Below are 22,952 nucleotides of genomic sequence, written 5' to 3' on the forward strand. Positions count from 1 at the left end.
GTACGTCCTGGCTTCTACAACTACTAGTTTTTATCCTTGGGAAAATTATTTAATCTTTCTGTGCCTTATTTTTAAACTTTCTGTGCCTTATTTTTTAAACTAGATACCTGTAGTATTATCTACAGATAATACTACAGGTAAAGTGCAGATAATACTACAGGTATCTAGTTTATATATTTGTTGTCAGGATTAAGTGAGGTTGTTGAGCTACTAGTGACTTCAGTGGAATTTTAGGCACTAGTTTCCTACAGCTAGGTAGGGGGCGAGTGGAAAATAAAAGTCAAAACAACTGTAGTTTACTCCTACATAGAACTTCTTGTGGGTGACAAAAGGGAGCCATGAAAAAATTTTACATGAGCTTTTTTTAGTTAGCTAAAATATGAATATATTTATATCTTGAGGGCAGATGGACCAATAGATAGGTCAGATGTGGGAGTGAGAACATGTAGGATGTCCTCTATAGATAGAAGGTGATACACACTGCACAGCACTGGAGAAAGTATTAATGTTTAACTGAAGAAGACACATTAGAATGAGCTAATTAAAAAGGAGGTGAAGAATAAGGATACTAATTTGGGGAGAGAATATTTCTACACTAAATCTATTTTTTTCTCCAAAAGAGAAAATGAGAATACATTATGGAAGTATATGCAGTCAAAGTGAAGTTGAAAACTGCAACAGAATTGTGAAGATTTGAAATAGTTTCTGCAGATTTGAAGTAGTTTCTGCAGTGATTGGCAGTTACCTGGTGAATGTAGGAATTAAGATGAATTTAGTAACTAATGGCTACTGTTATGTGTATATATTCAAAGATAATCTCTGCAGTACTCAGCAGCTACAAAATAGACCGGAAAAGTAGTTGATTTATCTGGTGTGGAGGGAGCAGGGAGAAAGGATAGTGGTATGGGAATTGTAATGGGAAAAGAGAGGAAGATGTGAAAGATGAGAGCTTGTGGCACTCCAAGATAATGAGGGCTTGTTTTTGTTTGTCAGGGCTGTTCTTGAGCTTTTCTATTCAAGGCTAGAGCTCTACCACTTTCAACCACAGCTCTACTTTGGGTTTTTTTTGCTAGTTAATTGGAGATGAGTCTCATGGAGTTTCCTGCCAAGGCCGGCTTTGAACTGCGATCTTTAAATATCAGTCTCCTGAGTAGCTAGAACATAATCAATTTTAAATCTACAGATGAGTAGTTATCACAGGGTGTCCCTGTGTCTTTTTTTTTGGGGGGGGGGGGTCCGGTCGTGGGGCCTGAACTCTGGGCCTGGGCACTGTCCCTCAGCTCTTTAGCTCAAGGCCAGCACTCTACCACTTGTGCCACAGCACCACTTCTGGCTTTTTTCTTTTTTGCTTATGTGGTGCTGAGGAATCGAACCTAGGGCCTCAGGCATGCAAGGCAAGCACTCTACCACTGAGCCACCTTCCCTGCCCCATGTCTCTGTGTCTTTTATATACATTTATCTGATTTGGGGAAGGAAAGAGGAATAACACAATAGTGAGACAACTGACAAAAAGTGAACCAGTACAACAGCGATACTCACAAGACACTGTTGTAAGTGAACTTTACAACTTTGGGGCAGGGGAGTGGGAGAAAATCAAGGAAGGGTAACAGTGACAAGAAGTGCACTAATTACTTAGTAATTGTAACCCCTCTATACCTTTACAATTAAAAAAAAAAGTAAGTAGTAGATTAATCAGCCAACGCTGGTGGTTCGAGCCTGTAATCGTAGTTACTTAGGAAGCTGAGATCTGAGGCTCACAGTTGAAGCTAGTCTGTGCAGGAAAGTCTGGGAAGTTCTTATCTCTAATTAACCACCAGAAAACTGGAAGTGGATCTGTGGCTTTAAGTGGTAGAGTGTTAGCCTTGAGCAGAAAGTTCAGGAACAGCACCTAAGCCTTGAGTCCAAGTCCCAAGATCAACAAAAAAATAAATAAAGGGGGTTAGTTGACTAATCTAAATACCACTGTCATTGGAAATTTCCCCTTAAGGAGAAGAGCAGTTAGGATGTTCACATTGATCTGGAAGTTATCCAGGCTGATAGTGGCTGGAAAGGATGGGTAGTTAAGTCCAGCTTAAATCCTATCTATAATTACATATATGTAATCCTATATGTAATTCATATTTGGATAAAGATGAGTAATTAGGTTAGAACCTAGTTACAAGTAAAGGAGGAAGGATTTAACAGATTTCTGGAATAATCACAGATGTGCTACAGTAGGAAGGGAAATAATTCTGTGTGAGTGGAACAAGAAGACACACACACACACACACACACACACACGACTAGTTGTCATTTTAATCTAGCTGAAGTAGAAATGATGTCTTGGGAGAAAGCTAATTGAGTTAGGGCAAAAGGGTAGAATGAGGTTCTGTGAAGATCTATACAAATTTACTTTGCCCCAGCATTCAGAGGGAAGAAGATTGGAAAATTATGCAACCTGTTGGGAGAAAGGATTGATAGAAAAGAGTAGGGACCACACTTGACAGAAATCTGATGCCTGTCATTTACCAGCCAGATGGTGGGTGTGTCAGGGAAACAAGAAGTGATTTTTGTGTTACTCTGGGAACATGAAAGCGGGAGGGACCATTTGTTTTGAGGTGATGCTAAATATTATGTGTCTAATCATTGGTGTTAGTCTTAAAAGATAGCTTGAACACAATATTGTTCCTTAATGAGATGAGCATGGCAAGATAAATAAGGCTGATAATCAGTGAGATCAAAAGCAATCTTTTTGCTTGAACTTCCCACAGTTCAAGAAATAGTTTTAGAAATTCTGGCATTAATTCAGAGTCATAAACTTTTCATTGTGGAGATAGTTATCCTCAACTTCAGCCATTTGTCTGTAAACATAATTGTAAATTCATATCTGAAGGAATATTTTAAATCTTTTCTGGTGAAATTTTGGTCTTAGTTGTTACTTGTGATAGACTTCATGTATTTCATTGAATCTTTGATAGGAGAAAATAGTATATGAGGTATAGTGCCTTACAGGGAAGGGAAAGGGGTAGGGTAATGTCGTGGGGTTTTAGAGCCTGCTCACAGCATAGTTTATTTCAGGTCTTTACCAATTCTCCTATTCTCCATGGGTTAGTTTGCCTGGTGTATTCTCTTAGATATGACCTGTTTCTTTTCTTTATTATTATCTTTAGTTGTATTATTTTCTTTTTGAGATGAGACTCTCAGCTACTTAAGCAGTTCTCCTACTTCAGCTTCCCAAATATCTGGGACCACAGGCATGCACCACAACACCCAGCTAAAATCATTTTAAGTGGAGGATATTTATATTTGAGTGTTTACCAACAGCTCAAATACTGAAGCAGTTTTTTCAACTAAGCTAATTTTTGTGTGCTGAGATTGTGTCTTACTTTCTGCCTGTCCTGCGCCTTAACCACAGTCCTCCCAATCTTTACCTCCTGACTAGATGAGATAACGGGTATGACCCCCATTCCCAGCACTAAAGAGTATATTTTAAATATTCTACCACAAACAAATGGTAAATATATGAGGAAATGGAAATTTTATTTGGTTTGATTGATCATGCCATAATGTATGTGTGTAATCAAAACATAACTGAGCTGAAGTGCTCAGGGATTGCTCCCACGCCCAGAGTTCAAGCCCCACAACCGACCAAAAAAAAAAAAAAAACCCCAAAACATAACTACCCCATAAATACATAAAATTACCAGTTAAAAGTAAAATTTAACGTCTGGGTAGTATGGCTACAACTGTAATCCCAACAACCCAGGAGGTGAAGAAAGGAAGGATCGTGGTCAAGGCCAACCAGGGCCAAAAGTTAGACCTCATTTCAAAGTATTTAGAAATCTGACTTTTACAACCAGTGATGAATTTGGACATATTATAAAACCAATTAGTGACATAGACAGGTTTCAAACTCACACTGGTTTAATTTTGCTGCCTTGTCTGCTATGCTGTGTAACAAGGAATTGGCCAATTTTTGTCTCTAAAGGATTAGTTAGTAAATATCTTGTGGCCTACAAAATAGTTCTTTGGTAGAACTATTGTACTCTGCTGCTTTTGCAAAAAGCTGTAGAAAAATGTTTAAAAGAATATGTTCTGACAAAACTGTGTATGGCCGGGCACTGGTGGCAGAGGCCTGTAATCTTAATAGATACCCAGGAGGCTGAGATATGAGGATTGCGGTTCAAAGCCAGCCCGGGCATGAAAGACCGTGAGACTGTTATCTCCAATAAACCATTCAGAAAACCGGAAGTGGTACTGTGGCTCAAGTGGTAGAGCGCTAGGCTTGAGCTGAAGAGCTGAGGGACAGCGCCCAGGCCCAGAGTTCAAGCCCCACGACTGGGGGAAAAAATACAAACTGTTTATGGACACTGAATTTTGTGTGATTTTCACAAATCCTAAATGCTATTCTTCTTAAGACTTTTTGTTGTTGTTTAACTAAAAATGTAAGAAAATATATTTTTAGTTCATTGACCATTTAAAACAGCTAGGTGGGATCAGATTTGGCTTATGGGCAATAGTTTGCTGACCCTTTCTGAAATCAACCTCTAGTTCATTTTTTTCCTATTTGAGTAACAGAAATGGAGACTTCTTGGGATAGCTTTTTAGAATAAAATAGTATTAGGTACAATTTCAAATTGGAAATAAAGCTAGGTAAATGTTATTTTTAGCAGATATACATGGAATGCTAAGATTATGTGACTCCAATAAAATGTTCTCACTACTACAACATGTGTTTTTAAAGATCATAAACATTCATCTGCTATTGATTTGCAATAATCAATTTGTTCTATAATGATCAAAAAAAAATTTTTTGGGGGGGGTCCGGTCGTGGGGCCTGAACTCTGGGCCTGGGCGCTGTCCCTCAGCTCTTCAGCTCAAGGCTAGCGCTCTACCACTTGAGCCATAGCACCACTTCCGGCTTTTTGCTTTTTGCTTATGTGGTGCTGGGGAATAGAACCCAGGGCCTCAGGTACGCAAGGCAAGCGCTCTACCACTGTGCTACCTTCCCAGTCCCCCAAAAAATTCTTTTGAGACTTAAATAGCCATGGCTAGCTTCAAACCTGAGATCTTCAGCTTCAGCTGAGTATCAGTAGTGTGATAGCAGACACATCGCACCCAGTGGTGACTTTGAATAAAGGCCTTTCTTTTCTTTCTTTTCTTTTTTCCAGTCCCCAGTTTGAACCCAGGGCCTGAGCACTGTCCCTGAACTTCTTTTGCTCAAGGCTAGCACTCTACCACTTGAGCCACAGCACCACTTCCGGCCTTTTTTGTTTATGTGATACTGAGGAATTGAACTCAGGGCTTCATGCAAGCTAAATAAGCACTCTACCACTAATCCACATTCCCAGCCTGGCCTTTAAAAAAAAACAACAAAAAACTCACTCACTCTCTCTCTCTCTCTCTGTCTCTCTCTCTCTGTCTCTCTCTGTCTCTCTCTCTGTCTCTGTCTCTCTCTCTCTCTCTCTCTCTATCTATATATATTAGGTGCTGAGATAATTTCTTCTATTAAGGAAAAATAATGCTGGAACTAAAATGAAAGATTCTCAAAATGATGATTTATGTAAATTTTGTTTTTATTTCTTCAATTACAATTTAATGTTGATAAACTTGACCTTGCAGAATGAATTTAGCATAAGTTTGGTTTATGAGCAACCAAATAAACACTTCCATATGATCACTGATATATGATTCTGAATTAAAATACTTAATGAAAACTTTTGTGTTGACACATCGATATTAATAAAATAAAAGACTGGCTACTTATACATAGTGAAGTTTTTCAGTAAAGTTGATAATTTTATATTTGGTAAGGAAACGAAAATAAACTTAATTTCAAGGGAGATTAATGGAGGAGGTAACTGATCATTATGTGTATGCATGTATGTAAATATACAATCCATTAACAGTTAATTTGCACTAAAAACAGTCAACTAATGTCAATTTTACCAATCGTAATTCCAAGTATTGATGGTTGTTTATACCAAATATATATGTTTGGCACTAAGTCAGCTTCCTGGCTTGCCTAACCTGCTCAGTGATTTTAAATGATAGGCAATGTGGCCTGAATCAGTCATGCACTCATAGAGTAATCAAAAGATCGCTTAGCACAGTAAGAAAGGTGAGTACATTTGTCAGATTGTTTATAGAAATGGAGAAGTTAGTTCTTACACTATGTCAGTATCATTTATCATTTGGCTATTGCCTCTAGTATGAAATCCAACTTTGGCAGCTAGGATTCATAGTCCTCTATATCAGGCCTCAGCCTTCCTTTCTACCTGTGAGTTTCACTTACCTCTGTTAACAGACTGTATATTCATTCATTCATTCATCTACAAATATCCTACTTTGGAATTTTCTTTCCCTTTGGCCTAGCTAGTTTCTGCTTAGACTTGAAGCCTCAATCTTTTCTTCAAGGAGGCTCAATCTTGTCTTTCATGATTGTTTTTGCCCTCTAAATTCCCAGCAGTCATTACCTGTTTCATTCATTTGACAGTTACTATTTTACTGCTTTAGTGACATTTTTCATAAAAATATTATATGTTTACTTTGTCATCCCTGCTAGATGGGAGAGCACATTTTGTACTTATTTGTATCAGACTTAGTGTATGTACTAGGTATTGATAAGCATTTGATATGATAAAAATATGATAAGCTTATAAAAGTGCACAGCCCTGAGTTCAAACACCAGTATTGCAATTAAAGATAAATTTATTTATATAGTTTTTAAAATTGAAAAATAAAATATATGAAAACATTAAAATAGTAAAAAGAACTCTTGGATATTCTGTACTCAAATTCAGAATTCTTGCCATATTTGCTGCACCAGTCTACATACTTTTTGCTCCCTACTGGGCTATTTAAGTAAGCTGCAAATATAATTGTCCTTTATCCCGAAATGGAAGAGTATATATAGTACCATGATCAAGATCAGGGAAATCTGTAAACCTTATTTAAGTTTTGCCAGTTTATTCCATATAGTGTATTTCCTGCACCTTCTCCCATCCCCACTCCTATTACCCAGTCCAGGATTGAGCATTGCATTTAGTTACGTCTTTTTAGCCTTCTTCCCTTTTTTGGGGGTCGGGGGGGTCGGTCAGGGGTCTTGAACTCTCAGCAAACTACCATAAGTCTACTCTTCAGATTTACTTGTATTTTCCCTTAAAGCGTTTCTGCCACAGATACAAATTTTTGTTACAAAAAATAATGGAAAGGATGAGAGAATTTAGAGTAAACATGTAAATATCTACTATTTAGATTTGCTTCTAACATTTTTCTATATTTTGGTTTCCATGTATTTATCATCAGTCTGCATTATTTTCTATCTAAAATTAAATTTCTAGTATACCAATTCAAATGACTATTTCTTTCTAGTCCAAATCTCAGTCAGAAAATATAAAGAATATTTACTAGTGTATATACTGTATTTGAAATATATATTCTGTTGAAATATATATACTGTTGGAAATTTTCAACCTACATGATTTACCACATGCCTAGGCCAGACTTAAGGGTGTGTGTGTGTGTGTGTGTGTGTGTGTGTGTGTGTGTGTGTGTGTGTGTGTGTGTGTGTGTGTGTGTGTGTGTGTGTGTGTGTGTGTGTGTGTGTGTGTGTGTGTGTGTGTGTGTGTGTGTGTGTGTGTGTGTTATGTTTTGCTTTGTTTTTGTGCTGATCCTGGGTCTTGAACTGGGGGACTGGACACTGTCCCTGAGTTTTTGTGCTGATCTAGCACTACCACAGCTCCACTTTGGTAGTTAGAGATTAGAGTCTCATAGACTTTCCTGCCCAAGCTGTCTTTGAACTGCAGTCCTCAGATTTCAGTCTCTTAAGTAACTAGGAATACAGTTATGAACTATCAGTGCCAGGTTCTGAGAAAGTAATTCTTTTCTTCTTCTTTTTTTTTTTTTTCCTGTCAGTCATGGGGCTTGAACTTTGGGCCTGGGCTCTGTCCCTGAGCTCTTCAGCTCAAGACTAGTGCTTTACCACTCGAGCCAGAGCGCCACTTCCAGGTTTTCTGGTGGTTTATTGCAGATAAGCATCTCATGGATTTTCCTGCCCAGGCTGGCTTTGAACCATGGTCCTCAGATCTCAGCCTCCTGACTAGCTAGGATTCCAGGTGTGTGTGAGCTACTGGTACCCCACAGAGAAAGTAGTTCTTAATTACCGAGGCTTGTTCTTCACATTAATTTTCAGATTGGGTGTGGCTCTAGTCAAGCATTTCACTTAGAGTTCAATCCCAAGTACCACAAAGAAACAAAACAACAAAAACTACATTCTCTAAGTTATAGATTCAGTGTATTTCTTCTTGTTCTACCCTCTATAGAAACAGAGGGTTACTATTTTTCACTTAGTAATTTTAGATATTTGAAACCATCCACATTTGCCTTTAAGACTTTGTAGTGTTTGAATTAAGATGTTTACATAATAATATACCTAAATAGACCTTTCATTCCATGAAAAAGATGCTCTCTGGGAATTCTTAAAATATGTTTCTGGGCTATGTTTAGTCATTTTTTTTCTTTTCTTTTCCTTTCTTTCTTTCTTTCTTTCTTTCTTTTTTTTTTTGGTAGTCGTGGGGCTTGAACTCTGGGCCTGGGCACTGTCCCTCAGCTCTTCAGCTCAAGACTAGCAATCTACCACTTGAGCCACAGCGTCACTTCTGGCTTTTTCTGCTTATGTAGTGCTGAGGAATCGAACCCAGGGCCTCATGAATGCAAGGCAAGCACTCTACCACTGAGCCACCTTCCCAGCCCTATTTAGTCATTTTTGAGTGTATGTAATTTTTATTTAATGAAGCAATTAGGTAATTTGAATTATAGTCTTGAATGCTGAGACTGTCTTCAGAATGTATGGCCAAGTATCAGATTCATCAACAAAATATTTATTGCTAACTTTCTTAATAGAGAAAATGATCTGGATTTGATGTGACTTTGAATATATAAATTTATTTTGGTGTCCTTAACTTAGGCTCTAATCATTTCACTTTTAGAAAATCTCTAGAATATTTAATCCTGGGATTAATTCGAGGATTGGAGTTAGATCTGGGTTGTCATTGATGATTGTGCAGTCCACTACATAGCAGGCTTAAGAATATCCCAGATGTACTCCTTATCTTGCCTATGTAATTGTAACTCTGTACGGTATTCTCACACACACAAAAAAGAATATCCCAGATATTCGATACTTGAGGATTATAATTTGGATCTCTTATGTACATAATTTTTTTTAGCATGTCTGCAGTGAAGACAACAGAGAAGAAAAAGAAAATTACATTTGCCCAATTTTATATCAACTTTAACCATGTATACTTTATTTCTAGCTATATAATAAAATTTCATATATGTGTGTTCCCTTTTATGTTTTTTACATTTTTTTTTTTAGGTTTTTAGTCGCTTATTATCAGTTACACAGGAGTAGGAGTTCATTGTTAAATCTCCACATGTTTGTACATAATCCATTTCAAGCCCTCATCACACTCTGTACGCTTCCTGCTGAGAAAAGGCATCCCTAACAGGTTTGCTTGCTCTATTTTTATAGCTATTAAATATCTATTTGAGTATTTTCAATCTTCTTTATCCTCCTCCCTGGCACAGACTGTTCTTACTAGTCTATCCACTAATTTTCTCTTCCCTTCTATTCTCCCGTTGTCTCCAGTTTTTGTTGAGTTTCTTTATGCTGCTCTCATATGTACTTGAAAGCTTTCGCACAGCTTTTCATTCTCTTTCCATTCTCCCGTCTCCTCCTGAGTACTCTTTTTTTTTTTTTTGTCAGTCCTGGGGCTTGAACTGAGGGCCTGGGTACTGTCCTGGAACTTCTTTTGCTCAAGGCTAGCAGTCTACCACTTGATCCACAACACCACTTCTGGCTTTTTGTATTTAGGTGGTACTGAGGAATTGAACCCAGGGTTCCATGACACATGCCGCATTTCCAGCCCCATCCTCCTGAGTACTCTTAGCTTGATTCATGTTCTGTGTTTAACCATTTAAATAATTATGAATATGTATATTTTACACACACGTTTTTGCTGCCATCCTCTGGGTAACTATAGTTCTATTAAGAGAATGGGGCTGGGGATTTAGCACAGCAGAAGGGCGCCCACCTGGCGCACGCAAGGCCCTGGGTTCGGTCCTCAGCCCTTAGGGGAAAAAAAAGCTACAAAAGAAAATAATTACCTGTGCTTGTTGCTTAGTTTCTTTGAAAATTGATGTTTTAGTACAACAAAGGGACCCATCAGCTGCACTAGACATAGAAGAAAAAGAACTAAGCAACTCAAAGACAGCAATGGGGAGGGAGGAATGAGAGGGAAAGAGGGAACAGCCTACGCTAAGCAAAAGGAAAGAAATGTAAACATCACCTGCTGTGGAAAAAAAAATTTGTATTGTCAAAGCTCATAGAATTCACAAACTGTATAGACCATGATAATGACAGTTTGCCTTGTGAAGGTTCAAATGTGTTTGTGACTTTTAACTAATCACTATTCCACAGTACTGTGAAATTTATGTAATCACCTAATCTCAATTTTAAAAAAAGTGAGAGAAAGGATAGGTTAGGAGCAATGGGTGACAATGTTGTCAGACACCTTATATTCATATACTGTTATGTAGAATGGGCACTTCTTTGTATAACTACTTAAAGATAATAATAAAAAATTAAAAAAAAAGAAAATTGATGTTTTATTTTGAAGATTTGAATTTGGGGTTTCAACCAGGAGTTTTGCTAGTGGCTTCTTTTTTCCAAAGTCAGTGATGACTTTTTTTCAAAGTTTTTTTAATTGTTGTTATGTTATAAAAAGTGCAGTTCTTTTTGGACAGTGTCACCCCTTCTCTCACTTTCTTTCAGCTTTGTCCTCCTGTCCCTACCCACAAGTTGTATAGTTCATTTTCAACCTAGTGTCCAGTGAGTACCATTGCTACATTTGTTTACCTTTTGTCCTTCCATATCTGTGCCTTCCCTTACACTCCCAAAGACATATAAACAAAAAGAAAAAAAAGAAAACAGCAAAAAAGAAAAAAACCTCATTTTCATTTCCTGGAGTTTTGACAAATATTTTTTTTGTGTAATCAGATGCACATATGCATTGTACCTTTCTGTTTCTCTTTCTCTCCTAATAGTATCCTCCTTTGGTTTCATTGTGTGAATGCCTAGAGACCTGTATAAGTTATTATGTGCTGGTATTTAAGGTCTAGCTTTCGCATATGAGAGAAAAGATGGGATGTTTGTCTCTCTGAGTTTGGTTTACCTTACTTAACATTATTTGTTCTAGATACATCCATTTTCCCGCAAATGACATAATATTCTTCTAATGACTGTAAAATTCAGGCACAACAGTTTTGGATCCACTCATCTATTGTAGGACATCTAGGCTGATTCCACAAGTTGGCTATTGTGAATAGTGCAGCAGTGAACATGGATGTGCAAGTATCTTTTTAGTATCCAGGATTATGATGTTCTGGGTAGATGCCCAGGAATGGTATGGCTTGGTCATAGCGAAGATCTATGTTTAGTTTTTTGAAGAACCTCCAGGTTGCTGTCCAGAGTGATTGTACTAGTTTACATTCCCACCAGCAGTGCAATAGGGTTCTTTTTCCTCACATTCCTGCCAACACTTGCAGAATCACCATGTTGGGCTGGGAAGGTGGTCAGTGCTTGCCTCACATGCATGAGACCCTGGGGTCCATTCCTCAGCACCACATAAGCAGAAAAAGCTGAAATGGCGCTGTGGCTCAAGAGGTAGAGTACTAGCCTTGACCTGAAGAGCTGAGGGAGAGCGTCCAGATTGAGAGTTCAGGCCCCACAACCCACAAAAAAATAAAAATAAAAATAAAATCACCATGTTGGCCAATCTAACTAGGGTGAGATAGAATCTCAAGAATTTTTATTTGCATTTCCTTTATGGCTAGGAATGATGAGTATTTTCTCATGTGTTTCTTTGCCATTCTTACCTATTCTCGTAATAACTTTCAATACAAATGTAACTTACATATTTGAGTATTACACATTTTCTGTATAATTTAGTCAAAGCATGTTTGCCTGGACATTAGAGATACCATTTATATACCAACAACTCTTGGCCATGAGGAACACAGCAGTGAACTTAGAACAGTTGAGTTCTGAAGTCAAGAATCAGTTTCATTTGATTAATTAGAAGAGAAACAACATCCAATTAGGAAGAACCCTCCCCCTTTGATAAATACGTATCTTTGAAAAGGTCTGCCTATTAAGGTTGATAAGTTTTTCACATTTTGCTTTGTTTTTACATTTAATTTTTCTTTTAGCTGTGTGTGGGTGTGGCTGGGTGTGGGTGTGGGTGTGGGTGTGGGTGTGTGTCCATCCGTCCATCCTGAGGCTTGAACTCAGGGCCTGGACACTATCCCTGAGCTTTTTTTGCTCCAGGCTAGCATTGTACTACTTGAGCCACAGTTTACAGTTTTGTTAGTTAATTGGAGATAGGAATCTCTTGGACTCTCCTTCAGCTAGGGCTGGCTTTGAACCTTGATCTTCAGATTTCAGCCTCCTGAGTAGCTAGGATTACAGGTGTAAGCCACTGGCACACACTCTTTATTGACTAATCTCATTTAATTTTGTACAGCTTTGTACATTAGGTATTCTTAGCCTCATTTTAAGTTAGTAAATGGTGAAGCCAGTTTTAAATAAAGCTAGACAGTTTAAATTGATACTGTGCTGTTAACTACTTATATACATACTTAGTAAGTTTTAAAGTAGTAGCTTACACATGAACTTTGTATTTCAAGAATATTTTGTGTGTGTGTGTGTGTGTGTGTGTGTGTGTGTGTGTGTGTGTGTGTGTGTGTGTGTGTGTGTGTGTGTGTGTGTGTGTGTGTGTGTGTGTGTGTGTGTGTGTGTGTGTGTGTGTTAGAGAGAGAGAGTAGTATTTGAATCCAAGACTTTCTGTTTGTTAGGCAGGCAGACAGACACTCTACCACTTTAGCCATGTCCTCAGCCTAAGGAAAAAATTTGTACTATAGTTTTTTTTGTTTTTGTCTGTCATGGGGCCTGAACTCTGGGTCTGGGCGCTGTCCCTCAGCTCTTCAGCTCAAGGCGAGCGCCCTACCACTAGAGCCACAGCAACACTTCTGGCTTTTTTTGCTTATGTGGTGCTGAGGAATCGAACCCAGGGCCTCATGCATGCAAGGCAAGCACTCTACTACTGAGCCACCTTCCTAGCCCCAGTAGTTTTCTTAAAGCAAGACAGGTATTATATTTTCTACAAAGGGTACTTTTCCTAATGGGTACAAGGTGAATAAATGTGTAACTTTTAGGTAAAAAATCATGTCAAGAGCAATGTGTTTGTCAGAGAAATCAAGGTCAAGGTAGCCCTCCCTTAAATAAAAGCATTTTTAGTTCACATATATACAAAAACAAAGAGAGCCGAGTACCAGTGGCTTATGCCTATAATCATAGCTACTCAGGAGGCTGATCTCTTGAGGATCAGGGTTCGAAGCCAGCCCAGGAAGGAAAGCCCATGAGATTTATCTTCAATTAACCACTGGAGAACTGGAAGTGGTGTTGTGGCATTAGACTTGAGCGAAAGAGCTCAGGGACAGTTCCCAGGCCCTGAGTTCAAGCCCCACAACTGACACACAAAAAGAAAAAAGGAGAAGAAAAATATGAAATAAGCCTTAAGTCCTGGATTGCGACCCAGTAGTGCAAAAATATCTGATCTCTTGAGCTCAATCTCTAAAACTGGTAGCAGTAAATAAACAAGTGGCTGTATGGCTCATGTGGTTAAGTGCTCTCAGGGTCAGTGCCCAGACCCTGAGTTCAAGCCCCAGGACTGGCAAAAAATAAAATATTAAACAGTTCTGTACAGAAAGAATTGTACTATGAAAATTGCCTTGCAAATTTTTTCTGTAGCTGGTTGTCATTTCTATTAAATTTACATGTTTATAAATATATACCATTCTTTTAAAGACTTAAGTAGCATATTATAGTTAGGTAGCATACTATAGTATAGCCATTTATTTGATCAGTTGCCTGTAGATTGTCCTTTAGGCTAGTATCATTTTTAAAAATCATAAATAACACATTGTCACTGGTTTCTTGTGGCTCTACAGTCATGTAAATTTCTCTATGTTCCAATGTAATCTGCCTTTGTCATTCTATCCAATAATAACTGTCCTGTCTTGGATGGACACTGTTGGCTAACACCTGTAATCCTAGCTGCTCAGGAGGCTGAGCTATGCCAGCTCTGGCAGAAAATTCCTGGAGTTAATCAGCAAAAAAAACAGACTAGAGCCAGGCACCGGTAGCTCATGCCTGTAATCCTAGCTACTCAGGAGGCTGAGATCTGAGGATTGTGATTCAAAGCCAGCCTGGGCAGGAAAGTCTGTGATACTCTTATCTCCAATAAACCACTAGAAAAACAGAAGTGGCACTGTGGCTCAAGCGGTAGGGTGTGCTCGCCTTGAGCTGAAGAGCAGGGGGACAGCACCCAAGCCCAGAGTTCAAGCCCCGTGACCGACTGAAAAAAAAAACCAGACTAGAGGTGTGGTTCAAGTGGTGAAATGCCAGCCAAGAGTGAAAAAACTGAGCAAGAGAATGAAGCCCTGAGTTAAAGCTGTGAAATGAGCTCCAAAAAGGGAAGCTGTGGTGGTGGTGGGAGAGTAAGAGCAACTACTCACTGTCTTCACTTAGTACTTAAGGAGAGACTAGAGACCATTTCCTTTTTTTTTTCATATTTTTTCTTATGATGGTATTTTATAATATCATGTGTCTTTTTGAGATGAAGGCCAACTTTTTCTCCATTCATTTACAGGTAACAACTTAGGTTCACGTTAGTCTCTAAAGCTATTTTGTAGACCATCAGTTGTTTCTGTGCCACAACCCCCCAGGCTTTTTTTGAAATAATCTGTTTTGGAATTTAATTTGTGAAAATCATTTCACTCATGTCAGTAAATTCGAGTAAATCAGTTACATAGTCTAATCATCCTATCCTATTCCTCCATTCACTTTTGCAGAAGAGAAACATTACTGAACCTCCCTTACTCCCCAGAAATATAATTAATCAATATTTCTTTTAATTACACATAAATTACATTACTTGTGGATGTCAACTTATGCTAACTGAATGTTGGTTGGTTTCTTTATTTTTCTAGTTTAAGAATTAATTCCAGCTGGGCGCCAGTGGCTCACACTTGTAATCCTAGCTGAGATTTGAGGATTACAGTTCAAAACCAGCTAGGGTAGGAAAGTCCATGAGACTCTTTATCTCTAATTAATTACAGAAAAAGCCAGAAGTGGAGCTGTAGGTCAAGTGGTAGAGTGAACAAAAAAGCTCACAGACAGGACCTAAGCTCTGAGTTCAAATCTTAGGACCAACACACACACACACACACACATGCACACACACGCACATACATTACTTTCTTCATTACATATTTCATATATGCATACCTGTATGTATATGCATGTGTATATGTATATAATTATGTTTGTATGCATCTGCATATGTGTATGAAGTATATATGTTACACACATATACACTATATATATATACACAAATATGTATAATTTTTAGTACAGGAAGACTTCATTTCAGAGGCCATTTTCTCTTAATATAATGAAGAAGCTTGATTATCCAATATTCCATAATGTATAAAATTGAATACTCAGAGATATAATAGTTTCTGGAACATCATTTTATCACAATTCTTGAAGTAATTAATGTAATTATATGTCTACAGGTTAAGAACATGTAAAAAGTATGTATGGCGTTCCGTTTTTCTTTCTTTCTTTCTTTTTTTTTTTTTTTTTTGGTTGGTTGGTTGTGGGCCTTGAACTTTGAGCCTGGGTGCTGTCCTTCAGCTCTTCAGCTCAAAGCTAGCACTCTACTACTAGAGTCACAGCGCCACTTCCGGCTTTTTCTGCATATGTGGTGGTGAGGAATCGAACCCAGGGTCTCATGCATGCAAGGCAAACACTCTACCGCTGAGCCACCTTCCCAGCCCTGGTGTTCCATTTTTAAAAACAGTTACATAAAATCATTAGAATTCAAAAGATGCTAGAATGTTTGTAAATGTTTCATTACTAATACTAGATTGCTAATTTATAGGTGTTTTGATAGACTGTGTGTGTGTGTGTGTGTGTGTGTGTGTGTGTGTGTGTGTGTGTGTGTATACTTGCAAAGATGACACAGTTTTACAAGTAGGAAGCGAGTTAACTATAATTGAGTGTAATAAGGGAAAAGCATAATAAATAGTTGTCACTTTTCATTTCCAGTCATGGTGCTGAAACTCTGGGCCTAGGTACTTACCCTGAGCTTTTGTGCTCAAGGCTAATGTTCTGCCACTTGAACCACAACTCCTATCCTGCTTTTTAGTCATTAATTGGAGATATGAGTCTCATGGACTTTTCCTGCCCAGGCTGATTTAGATAGAACCTTGATTCTCAGATCTCAGCCTCCTGAGTAACAAGGATTACAGGTGTGAGCTACTGGTGCCCAGCTGTTACTGTATTTTTAAAACCATTATTGGATGTCAATACTGGTTACATATAAATTTGTTTACACCTCTTATAAAGGAGATTTACTTCTTCCAGGAAGTAGACTGATGGATGAGAGGTTTATTGATCCTATTGTTTCCTCTTTTGTTTTTAAAAATCTTTTCCCCTGGCTTAAGAACTCTTTAGAAATCATTTTTATATTTTTATTTTAACCTTTAAGGCTAGAAACTATTTTGAAAGGAGAAAAATCAGTTAACTTCTTGAATTAAAAGCAAAAGGAAGTATAAAGTGAGATTAGTGAAAGAGTTGTCAAGGAAGGAGCCCTCTCCTCAGTTTCTGTATGATTGTGGTTAACTCACCTATGTTCTCAGGGGTTTTGGACTTAGTGATAGTTAGCATTCTAAATTTGGTAACGTATGGTTGCAAATATAAGTTGTGTTTTATTTTAGTATGTCCCTTTATACTATTAGAATGCAGTCTGTAGAAAACTTAACTTAAGAGCCTACACACAATTTTTAGCCTAACCAAAATACAAAATACATTATTAACACATGATGCCCTTTTATTGTGAAATTAAAATAATACAGAAATCATTAAACTGAAAAACAAAAATTTTCCTTTAATTCTCCCCCCCTTCTAATTTCACTCTTCTAATCAGAGGTAACCCAATTACTAGTTTGATGTGTGTACTTCTACATCTGTATGTATATATATATGCATGATAAGCATAGATAAGTATGAGGATTTTATTATTTTGGAATGTGTTGACACGTGTGTTTTAATTATTCAGTATGTACTGCTTTGCAGTTTGCTAATCTCACTTAAATTATAGAGCTTCCAATATTTAGCTTATACATATAATAAATACAATATCTCCATGGAACAGTAACTTAATTAACTCTTCCTATGTGACAGTACTGTGCATTATTTCACCTTATAATCCTGATTAATTATCATGACGAAATTAATGTAATGAAAAACCAGTCACAGAACTGATAAAAAAACATATTTACCCAGTCGATATAGCACCAAAGTTCTTTTGTCACAGTTTTTTTTTTGAGGGGGGGGGAGGGGTTTCTGGTCGTGGGACCTGAACTCTGGGCCTGGGCGCTGTCCCTCAGCTCTTCAGGTCAAGGCTAGTGCTCTACCACTTGAGCCACAGTGCCACGTCCGGCTTTTTTCTTTTTGCTTATGTGGTGCTGAGGAGTCGAACCCAGGGCCTCAGGCATGCAAGGCAAGCGCTCTACCACTGAGCTACCTTCCCAGCCCTTGTCACAGTTTTTTTAAAGCTAATTTCCAAAGGATTCATGTCCCTGAAAAATTTAAGAGTTCAGATTCTAGATTTCAGAAGGAATTATAAATTTTAGAACAATAAGAAACTGGAAATTTACTACTGTGCAAATTTGCTACTGTGTTCCTTCGCATTTCCATTACTGTTACCTTACCTAGATAAGAGATTTTAGGGGCAGGGTGCATGTGTGCTGGTACTGGGGGTTGAACCCAGGGTCTTACCCTGTTGCTTTTTTGTTTGTTTATTTGTTTGTTTGTTTTTTGTCAGTCATGGGACTTGAACTCTTGGCCTGGGTGCAGTCCCTGAGCTCTTCAGCTCAAGGCTAGTGAACTACAACGCCACTTCCAGTTTTCTGGTGGTAAATTGGAGATAAGAATCTCACGGACTTTCTTGCCCAGATTCACTTTCAACTGCAAGTCTCAACTCAGCCTCCTGAGTAGAATAGGATTACAGCATGAGCTACCAGTGCCCAGCCACCTTACATTCTTGACTGACTGTTTGTTCAAAGCTGGTAGGCTCCCACTTGAGCCATACCACCTGAAGTAGAGCTATCTAGTCAGTGCTACGGTGGAATGTATCAATTTCCTCTTGTGACATATAAAGCAAAATAGAAGAGTTGGTCTCTTTTGTTTTCGTAGAAAAATACAAACAAAATGTTGTAAATAGGATAATGTGCATCGTATTCTGTCTTGGAAGTTTCAGATGTCTGCCAAGTGACATTAACGTTTGGTGAAAAAACAATTGAAGTATATAAAAACGGGAAATTTGCTTGTGGGGAAATTTTCATCATTTTCATTATCTGACACACTTAAAAGTTACTATTTTATGCCTGGGGGGCATGACTCAAAGAGAAACATTTGCCTAGCATGCACAAAGGGTTCAATCACCAGTAGTACCATTAAAGAAAAAAAGAAAAGAAATATTATATCATATTAAATTAGTTGAAAAAGCTGTGAAAGTCATTATAGTAATTAGTCTTATAAACAGTTATGCAATTACTGTTATAATTTTAACTGCTTGTCTCTTAAAAGACCTGGTAGGGAAATTAATAGTAGCAGTTACCTAAGTGACAGAAATCAGTTAGATAGCTGACCAAGATAAGAAGACTTTTACTGTAAACATTTGTGATGACAAATAATGGAGTCATCAGAATGCATTGTCTGAATGAGGAAAGGGTGACATTGATCAAGTGGTATTGTATTCATAAACTGATTTGTTGAATGGCAACTCCTTTGTACAACTACTTGAAGAGTAGAACAATATTAAAAGAAAAAAAAAGACCTGGTAGTTTCTGTTACCAGAAGGCAGTGCTTTTCAAGAGTTTTAACATTTTTTGATGGTTTGTTTTTTTTTTTCAGATGATAGTATTTCTGCTGCAAGTACTTCTGATGTCCAAGATCGCCTCTCAGCTCTTGAGTTACGAGTTCAGCAGCAAGAAGATGAAATCACTGTGCTAAAGGCAGCTTTGGCTAATGTTTTGAGGCGTCTTGCAATCACTGAAGATAATGTGGTCTCAGTGAAAAAATTACTCACAAATAAAGGTGAGTTGTAAAATAGGAAGAGTTTTGCTTTTTGCAGTGTTTTCTTTCAGAATTGAAATTGGGAATATAATTTCTCTTTTGATCAACTTGCAATTGTAGCTTATTCCTAAGAATTTTGAAAATTTATTCTTTTAAATTGGAGATTGGTGTAGTACTACCAATTGTACTTGCACACTTACACTTTTTATAAAGTGGATATTTTCCAACGAAATAATTCACCAAAGGCAGAAACTAAATGATTATTTACTTTTTCTTATTCTACCTTTGTCATGGTATATTTATGTAGATAAATATAAAACTATATATAGACATATTTATGATATACATGTAGTTTTCGGACAGTGGGAATTTTTACTTCTAGATATTGGTAGTTTTCAAGATGGTGAAAAGGTTATTAGGACCTAGTTGGTTTAAGTTTGGAGCAGATGTGGCCTTTAGCTACCAAGAAAGAATTTTTTAATTCTTTGAAATTACTCAAGCATTTGAACATATACTTATTTCTTTTACTGATTTCTTGGTAGAGTAGATAGGAACTGGCATGCTTACCCTAATTTTGACAGTGGAAAAAAGGAGGATTATATTGGTTAAACTCCCTATTAGAGTGAGTCACCCTAAATTATGAAGTTAAGAAGGAATCTTTTAACACTTAGATTGTAGATAGATAAAAGAACAATTAGCTAGAATATGGAAAACAAATTTAAAAGAGTTTGTTTGTGTGGTGGTTTTCTGTTTTGTTTTTTTCTTTCAGCATTAGGGATTGAACTCATGGTCTCACTTCTGGCTAGCCAACCATTTTACCACTGGAACCACTCCACAAGTCCATGATTCTTTTTTTTTTTGGTCCATTGTATGTACTGTCCCTGAGCTCTTGTATTCAACGGTAGCACTTTGAGCCACAAGTCCACTTCCAGTTTTTGAGTGGTTAATTGGAGATAAGAGTCTCATGGGGACTTTTCTGCCTTGCCTGGCTTTGAACCATGATCCTCAGATCTGAGCCTCTTAAGTAGCTAGGATTACATGTGTGAGACACTGGTGCAAATTCATGTTTTTAATCTTTGAGTTTGAGATACATATGATATGATATATGAACAGATACATGTAGATAGCTGGAGTACAGATCTAGTGCTTGTGCCAGTTTTGGCTAGCAAAAAGAATTTAGGAGTGTTAAGCTTATGAATGAGACTTGAATAGAAAAAGGATGTAAAATAAGGCTAAGAATAGTTCCATTTGGGAACTTCCAGTGTTTCGGCATAGCTAAGTAATTTATATTATCATCTATTACAGAGAAGTCAGATAAAGCAAAGACTGAGTAGTGACCATTGAGCTTGGCACTACAAAAATATTCGAAAACTCTATAAAAGAAATTTCAGTGGAGTAATAGGATTGAAAATAAAATTCTAGTATCTTGAAAAGTTTCAGATGAGGAAAATTGTGAAAGTGAGAACAGCAAATATAGCCACTCTTTTAAAATATACTGCTCAACAATGTATGGTGGTATTAATTGTAACATTGCTGAAATCAAAGATGGTTTATTTATTTTACTGCTAGGGATTGAACTCAGGACCTCATACAAATGAGCAAGTGCTCTACCACTGAACTATATCCCTAACCCCTGTAATTTTTACTAAAGATAAGTTAAGGACAGAGAAGCAGCAGAGAAGAAAATGATACGGGTTTTTTTTTGGTGGGGGGAAGGGGAGATTAATAAGGCAAATTTCTGAAAGTTTCAGAGCATCTTAGAGCATGTAAAAAGCAACTCATCATAAACAGAAGGAAAACTCTGAAAGGTCATACATATGAGATCATGTGGAAAGAGGTGTAACTCAGTGGAAGTCCATGTATATTCACAATTGCAGGGCCAAAAGTTTCATCTATTTCTGAAGAGACAGTGATACCCTTTTAAGAGAGTAACAGTGTTTGTTTGATTGTTTGCAGTTTTGGGACTTGAACTCATGGCTTCACACTGCTTAGCTTGCTTAATCTAGTGATATTCTACCACTTGAGCCATGTCTCTAGCTCTGCTTTTTGACATGAGAATAGGAGATTTTCTGCTAGGCTGACCTCTAACTATGGTCCTCTGGATCTCAGCTTCTTGAATAGGGTAATAGGTATGAGCCACTGGCCCTCAGCTTTTTTTGACTTTTTGTTTGGAGTCAATCTTGTCATATAGACCTTGTTTTTTCCATCCCTCTCACCACTATATGTGTTCTAGGCTCTGGTAACCATTATTCTGGTTCTCTGCTTTTTTAGAGATTCAGCTTTTCAGCTTCTAAATATATATGTGAGAACATGTGGTATTTGTCTTTCTGTGCCTGGCTAACTCTACTTAATGTATCCTCCATTTCCATACATGTTGTATTGAAAGTATTTCCTTTTTATTTTTTTTAAAAAGTAGCTGAATAATTTTCAGTTGTGTTTATATGTCTTTGTTGGTCAGCTTTTTTACTCTAGCAAAACATTTTGATAGCTGACATGATTTAGATGAGAGCAGCTGCTGGAACCAGTCTCTGTTACATACCAAAGGCTTCCTGTATCTACTTTGCTGTAAATCACTGACAAGAATCAGTGATCTCTACATTGTCTCAAAGTATTTGTAGTTTCAAGACAACTCTATAGACAAATAGGGTCAAACCTATTTTGTGACACTGCTGTTAGGATAAATCAACTTTGCCATTGCTGAAGATCACTATTAACATAATTTGGATAGTAGTGGTGATAAAGAGGAACATGGGTTGGCTTCAGATATGACTCAAAGGAAATGTTAATGATGTGTGTGCTTAATGGTTTCTGGGAATCATGCTGCCACTTGAAAGTAGCATTGCCATTGAGTAAAAGCCAAAATCAGAAACATATGTTATACTAGTCTTTTTAGTTATCTAGCTCTCTCTCTCTTAATTAATCTATTCCTATGTGCCAGAAGTATTTAAAGCTAAGCCTCATATTTTTCTTGTATGGTGTCAGGTAGCTTACTGAAGTAGAAAGTTTTTCCTCATAGTCTTTTTTGAGGGGTGGGGTGGGGTTACTGATCTTGGGGCTTGAACTCAGGGCCTGGGAGCTGTCCTTGAGAGCTTCTTTTGCTCAAGGATAGTGACCTACCACTTGAGCCACAACACTACTTTCAGGTATTTCTGAGTAGTTTATTGTAGATAAGACTTTCTTGCCTGGGCTGGCTTTGAGCTGCGGTCTTCAGATCTCATTTTCCCGAGTAGACAGGATTATAGACATGAGCCATCTGCACCTGGCTGCCCTTAGCTTTTAAGGAAGGCATATACCTTCTCTACCTAGAGAATTCTTTCCTTTTGACATACTATGTATACCAGTTGTGATTGATTCCTTGCCAAAAGGTTTACCTGTGCTTTGGAACAAAAAGAAAGTCCCAGTGAACACTTTGGCTGTTTTAACTGCCAAGAAGACAAATTATGCCACAGCTGGTGCCTGGAAAACCCATTACAATTAGTTTCTATTGGGGTAGGGGGAAGGAGAGGGAAGTGACCAAATGAATGTAATTGGAGAACATAGCTCAGTGGCATTATTTGAAGAAAAACTGTGTTACACAGTGTTGTAGAAGCAAAGATACCAAATTTGTTTGAAGGCATCAAATCCGTCATTTAAATCCACAAAACTATTCCCCCACGGTATAACCCCTGCTTTCACTGTATTTGATGTTGGTATAATTTGT

The 22,952-nt window shown here is 37.6% G+C and overlaps 1 protein-coding gene across 4 annotated transcripts in view; it reads left to right on the forward strand.

The window, feature by feature from the left end:
* The window catches only part of Eml4 (EMAP like 4), a 122,936-nt gene that overhangs the window by 28,227 nt on the left and 71,757 nt on the right, over positions 1-22,952 (forward strand). For all 4 annotated transcript variants that reach the window (XM_070025467.1, XM_070025468.1, XM_070025469.1 and 1 more), the window contains exon 2: positions 19,091-19,273. In XM_070025467.1, the coding sequence (XP_069881568.1) occupies positions 19,091-19,273 (183 nt within the window). The remainder of the gene's footprint in view (positions 1-19,090; positions 19,274-22,952) is intronic.

This window comes from Dipodomys merriami, unplaced genomic scaffold (assembly GCF_024711535.1).
Source record: "Dipodomys merriami isolate MVZ:Mamm:240054 unplaced genomic scaffold, mDipMer1.0.p SCAF_17, whole genome shotgun sequence".
Lineage (NCBI taxonomy): Eukaryota > Metazoa > Chordata > Mammalia > Rodentia > Heteromyidae > Dipodomys > Dipodomys merriami.